We start from the raw sequence: 6,450 nt of genomic DNA on the forward strand, positions 1-6,450 counted from the left end.
CTCCCCAGGGAAGTGGTAGATTCCCCAACAATCTTAAGATTCGGCTGGACAGGGTGCTGGGCCATCTTGTCCAGACCACGCTTTTGCCAAGAAATGCCAGACCAGATGATCCTTGAGCTCTCTTCCAACCTGGTATTCTATGATTCTCTATCTACTATTACTGTGTTATGAGCAAGGCTGGAGGCCATGAAGTTTGTTTCTGCTTATTGAATCCATGGCCTCAAAGTTACATTACATTTACCTTTTTTACATCTGTGTCACCAAGGGCTTCCTATTTTTGCAGAGGTTTTGCAGATAGAGAATATTATTCTCAAGCAGAAGAGATGCTCACTAGAATACTGAAGAAGTTTAAAGCTTTTCAGGTAATAAGATTAAAAATATGTATTTCATGTCTTATTAGTGCTGTTTAACTCATTCACATTTTGAATTAGCTCATATTTATTATCACCTATAAAAGACTACCTTAAAAAAAATACAAATAATTGTGAAATACCTTTTAATTCCAGCACCTGTGTCAAGATTGCATTGTCACCAGCAATTAAAAAGGAGAGAGCAAACTGAATATAGGCCATACGGACATCAGTTCTCCCCTAAAAGATAAATGGCACTGTTAGCATACAGATTGTACACAACTGCAAAATTAATACTGCAACAATCGATAATAAGTACTATAAACAGCTAAATTAAACAACTTCTATGAACATGTTGCATGTAGCCATACACATACATTTACACACAACACATCCACAGTATAATCATTTGAAAAACTTCTTGCATTAAGCAGATCACAGTCTGTTAAAGTTAGCATCAAAAAGGAGAGTGTCCTAGTTCGCATATTTTTCAATTCTCAGTATTAGATAGGCCATTAAAAAAAAACAAAACCAAAAAAACCCCACACCAACCAAAAAACGTTAACAGCAGTTTCATGCCAAACCCCGTACACACATCACTGAACTTCCTCACTTCTGCACCACTTGGTATACTGGTCAATTCACAAAACACTCAAGAACGGTAATGACAGTAGTGTTGCTGCAATTTCTTATTATACTGGCTTCCAGATCAGTGCCAGTGCTGGGGACTCCTGCTGCCCATTGCCATCTTTGAGCTCCAGTGCATTACACACATCCCTCAGCTATCACAGCTGCTCATGGAGCTACCCGGGTCATGCGACTGAGACCAGCTAGAAAAAAAAGCTCTTAAAAAAGGGGCTAGTATGTTACGAAACTACAAAATCAGGCACAGCAAAAGTCATGAAAGCTTTGCCTGGAAAAAGAACATAGGATATGAACACAATTTATAATTTTTGATGCTTACCGTGCAAAATTAAGTTGCATGTAAAAACGCCTGAGAGAAGATATCCACTAGGGTGAATATAAGGCAGAAGTGACTCGGGAAAGGGTTGAAAGAAGAAGTAAAGAAATGAGATTTTGCTGTAAGCTTTGGGCCTGAAATTTTTTTATTAAAAATTCACCTCTGATAGCCAGTTGTGACATAATTTCACTGAAAGCTGAGCAAGAGTAAGACCTTCAATCCATTTTTGGAAACTCTTTTCCTTGTACCTTACTTGCATATCTAATAAGCTTGTGGTCAGAAGACTACAGCCAAGCATTTAAATTTAAGGGCTGGAGGTACTCCTAAAGGACAACTTCTGCAGTAAGGTCAAAACCCACGAAATCTATCGTTCCCCAAATTGTTTATATATAAAGCAATCAAGTAGAAGGCAAAAAAACACCTTTCTCCCTGAAACCCCTTTTTACAGTCTCATTTGTCACCGCAGATGGCACAAATGCAACACAAATGTAGACATTTATTCTGCAAGTCATCTTTAAAAACTAGAAACAATGTATCAGCATTGAAAAGAATACTGGATTTATTATGCACTTATATTTGGAATAAAATACAAATTTTCTTGTTCTGAAACACTGGTTCAGGTCAACACTGATTATTTCTAGCAAACGGAGAGGAAACAAGAAATAAAGTTCCTTTTGGAAAAAGAGGAGTCTTTTTCTACTCATTCGCATATCCTCCTTAAGGGTTTCTGCCAAGACATTGTTTAAAACTCCTGGTTATACTTTCAAATGCAATTACTCTGACTGTACTAGTACCGGGCAAAATCCTCTCTCCATTTCTACAACTGCAGAACCTCCATTTATTTCAGTAGGACCAAACTGCAATCCACACATTGAAAAAAAAAAAACTGAGCTCTTCCCAAACACATCACTGAATAGTTTTCCAATGGGATGGAAAACGAAGAAAGCTATACCTCAGGGGCACAGGCTAGCTCTCCACTATCGCAGATACTCAGAAACATCCGCTGGGGATTTCCTATATAAGTAGATGGGAAGCCCTTGCCCCACAGATCACTTCTGTTGCCAATTAGAAACAATCAAGAAGCATTTCAGCCTGACACAGGACAGGAAGGAAGAGGTAAGCCCTTGCAGACGAAAATATGGCAGAGACTTTGGCAACAGGTTAATTTTAAATACTTGGCAGAAGAAAACTGATGGAGCTGTGGCGTAGCACTTCATGGCACACAGCAGCTTAATTTACCTTCTTACATCTTTTTTTCAATAATCCAGGCAGAAACTTATTATTGAAATCAAAATGGCTATACACATCCCTCGCTGAATCTGGCCCCTGAGCCACCATTGCTGACAACAGGGTAAGGCACACTCGGCTCATCCTAAAACAAAAGGCAGAGGAAAACCTGCAGGTTATTTCCAGGATGACAGTTATACAACCAACCAAATCAAGAGATTAAATTTAAAGAAAGACGTTTTTCCTGTAAAAGAAATTATCCCACTCCACTGCCAATATCCAACCAAGCCTCCAGGAGTTTCAGGCATGAAGCAGTTCTGAGTCAGTCCCAACACGAGCAACCAAGATAGCTGTTAGGAAAGTATCCCCCATCACGCAAAGCTCTCGCTGCAGCTGACGGGAGCTTTAGTTGAATATGTAACCAACCCTTTTAATGACCATCACAATACAGATTTAGGCCAAACACACATTATTTTGTTATTCACAAAGAACTTCCATCTTCTTTGTGAACAGCCTATTTCTACAAGCATATTCTTGGACAGACCACCTAATCCTGCAAACACTTACGTGCTTTACTGCCACAAGCAGGTCAGCAGGAGCTACAGCCAATGCTACGGTTACGGACACACCCAGCGTAGGCCAAAGTAAGACTGCATTTTTGCATTTTAGCTGAATGGCAGAGGTTTTATTCAATTTAAGAATGCAGCATAGTCTTGCCATGAACAAAATCCCAAGATCTACACTCAGTTTTGCTTTTTGCTCGCTGGCCACTGGGAAAATTTAGTCAAGAAAATAGAAAAGATGTTAAAACAACCAAAACCATTATTTTAGGCAGTGATAATGGCAACTGGGAAAGAGGGGAGCGGGAAGAAAGGAATGCCTATTTATATTCTTCAAAAAATTAAGCTGTAATGAGAGGCTGGATATTCACTTTATAAAGTAGGATAAAAGGAAGAAAGTGCCATAAGTTAAGAACTCCTAAATTTGTGGGAGTTTGCCATTTATTTCAATGGGAACATGACAGGGCCATCGGGTACAAGTCTGCAGACCTCCATCATCTGAATAGCCACTACCCATTAAGGGTTTTGGAATCTGTCCATCATGTTTCATTCATGGACACAGAGAGCCATATGATTAAAGTGAAGATCCCATCTAGATGTACCACCACAATAAAATGCCTTTGCACTTCAAAGAGGTAGCACAAAAAAAGCAGAGCACATACCATGACAAATCTGCAGCGTCCTCTATGCAGGTTCTAGAGGGATTTCTCCAAAAGCTGTAATCTTTAAATGCTTAATAAGAAGTGCAGATCTTGCATAGTTTCCAAATGTATTTTACAACATACCTATCCACTATTATTTGGGATTCTATGTACAGTTAAAATGCTTGTTGCAATAAAAACAACTGAGTGTTTCAGGAAGCACAGTTGTGTCCATGAACTGGAAAGCAGAAAATGTTTTTCCAATTCTGGCTTGTCCAAAGACCGAAAGACAAGTCATTGGCCTTGGACAAGTCATTTGCAGTCTCTATTTTTTTCTCTCCCTTCCTCTTCCTCCCAGGTTTGTATTAAAAATTCTCTGGCACTTGGAACTTCTCTCACCCTGTCCACAGAGCATGAGAAATTGTTGTTTAGGCTGGACTAGATAATACACGAGTGCTTAAATTGGCCTAAAGTAGCCTTAGATGTAAGAGACAGGAAAAAGTTACAGAGGAAAAGCCAGTCTGAAAGAAAAAAATCTATTATAAACATGGAAATCTGACTACAAAAAATACAGGGAAATAAAAAACTCAAGAGCAGCTCTTTTTGACATCACGAGATAGACTGCTCAGCCTCTGTGAACAAGAAAGCCTGTCCTCCCCGTTCCATGCAGTACATGTCACAAACCCACACAGCATGAAAATAGGACTCGACATACCATCCACTTTATCTCTCACTAGGACAGGCACAACCAATGAAAACTACAGCATCAGGAAAGCATCACATAGCATTAGATGGTGTATTATATCAGACCTTCCACCTTGCAAAGACTTCCATGTAATAAATTATTTTATGAAATGTGGAACATTATCACTAAATAAAGGTGGATTATTAGCAGTAAGTCAAGACGAATTTCGCAACATCTTGTACACATGCGCAAGACCCAGACAGCCCGCCAGGATCAATTCAGAGCAACCGACAGATTCTCCGCAACAGTGCAAAGAAGACTTACCTGTGATTTTCAGAATACAAAGCAGCATAGACCAATCTCATGTAAGAATGAATCAACTTTTTGACTATGTTCATTCCCACAACAGAAAAATGGGAGAGGTCACTGGCTGTCCTCAGTAAAATGGCTTCTAGAGCTTGAAAGATTAATAGCATCTGTAAGATATAGAAATATGTTAATATCTGCCACTATCAGGTACAGCTTGACATTGTTAGCTGAGCAAACAGTAACAAACACTATTAAAAAAAAAGAGTGAGCCCACCACAAGAGGAAAGCTTCCACATATGAAGACGAAGGTAACTTCTGAATTCTCTCCCAAATTAATGCTTCCTCTTTTAAAGGATTAGTTCTGAGAGTGTGAATTTTCAAGGAAGCCCCTAGATGAACACTATATGAAAGACTAGAGAACCACAGCAGGTCAGCCAACTCCTCTTTTTTTTCAGTCACTAAACTTATGAAATTCAGTAGTAGGGAAGGACAACCTCTGCTGGAAGCTCAAGCCAACATGCTGACTGAAGGCCTGTACAATCCTGGACAAATAAACTGAATGTAAAAAGGGTACCCCCTCACACGTGAATTGAGACCTACATGCGTGACTTAACTGCGCACGCACAACAGCCGCTTCTGAGGATGCACGCACCAACTGCAGTGCAAACCTCAGCACGGGCTGGTGGATCTTGAAGGCCGGGCTAGTGTACCAATGCTTTAAGAGACAACTGCTAGTAAGTGCACAATGAAACGTGCTGGAGAAAACCATCTGAGTTGCCTCAGTCTGGCAGTTAACTCCTTCTAGATGCATCCAGAGTCCACACAGCGCTGGGACTGTATTCATCACAAGTATTAGCCTCTACTGGAAAAAGGATCTTGAGGAAAGCATGTCACCGAACACGACACGGGCTGTCATTATACAGATGAGAATGGGAATCTAAGGCAAAGACCAACAAGTGGAGGTTAAAAAGAACACTATCCAATTTTATGTTCTAAGCAGATTTAAGTTAATAACGCTGCCACAGTATTCACAGTGAAAAGAGTTTTTAAATTCTTTAGTTCATTCGTCGTATTCTGATGAGGAAAAATTGTGTCCAGCTCAGATGAGAAAAATGAGGTCAACTCTACCAGCAGCTTCCTAGAAACACTGATGCATCAGGGAGATGTCTAGTTATCTAAACCCAATTACCTTCATTGGATTATTTTGTTTGTTTGTTTGCTTAACATGCTTCTGTTGACCCCCTTGTTTCATACATGGTCTTTCGATAACGTTTAAAGAACCTTAATGCCTTGATTTTGGCGGGACTACTTGTTGTGTGTAGCATTGAACCCAGGAACATCTTTGCACTGAAAAGGACATTCCCCACTTGACTGGCACTTTTTGTCACTACGACTTCCAGAAAAAAAACCAAAACAAAACCCACTCCAAATTAACAGAGTTACTTATGCCGCAAAGCATCTCTTGGGTTGCTCTCCCAGCCGGGATGTACGCTGCCAGTCACTAAGACTTGGTAACACCCACAGACAACTTACTTCACTTTCAGGCTTCCTTTCGCCGTCCAGAAGTTTGAATATTTCAGCACACTCCATGGAAATTTTTACATATCCCTCCACGACATCATATATGTCAGGTGATGGCAGCGTCTTAGCAACAGAGACGAAGGTGTCCAGACCTGCAAATGCCAGAGTTTCACCCGGGGAGCCAACGCCTCGCGGG

The 6,450-nt window shown here is 40.3% G+C and overlaps 1 protein-coding gene across 1 annotated transcript in view; it reads right to left on the reverse strand.

Annotated features, from left to right (window-relative positions):
• Positions 1 to 6,450, reverse strand: part of URB1 (URB1 ribosome biogenesis homolog) — a 65,775-nt gene that overhangs the window by 51,101 nt on the left and 8,224 nt on the right. Inside the window, 4 exon segments of the mRNA XM_035896421.1 lie at positions 494 to 590; positions 2,551 to 2,683; positions 4,749 to 4,900; positions 6,267 to 6,406. Coding sequence (XP_035752314.1) covers positions 494 to 590; positions 2,551 to 2,683; positions 4,749 to 4,900; positions 6,267 to 6,406 — 522 coding nt within the window.

Source organism: Egretta garzetta, unplaced genomic scaffold, assembly GCF_000687185.1.
Source record: "Egretta garzetta isolate BGI_Z169 unplaced genomic scaffold, ASM68718v1 scaffold45, whole genome shotgun sequence".
Classification (NCBI taxonomy): domain Eukaryota; kingdom Metazoa; phylum Chordata; class Aves; order Pelecaniformes; family Ardeidae; genus Egretta; species Egretta garzetta.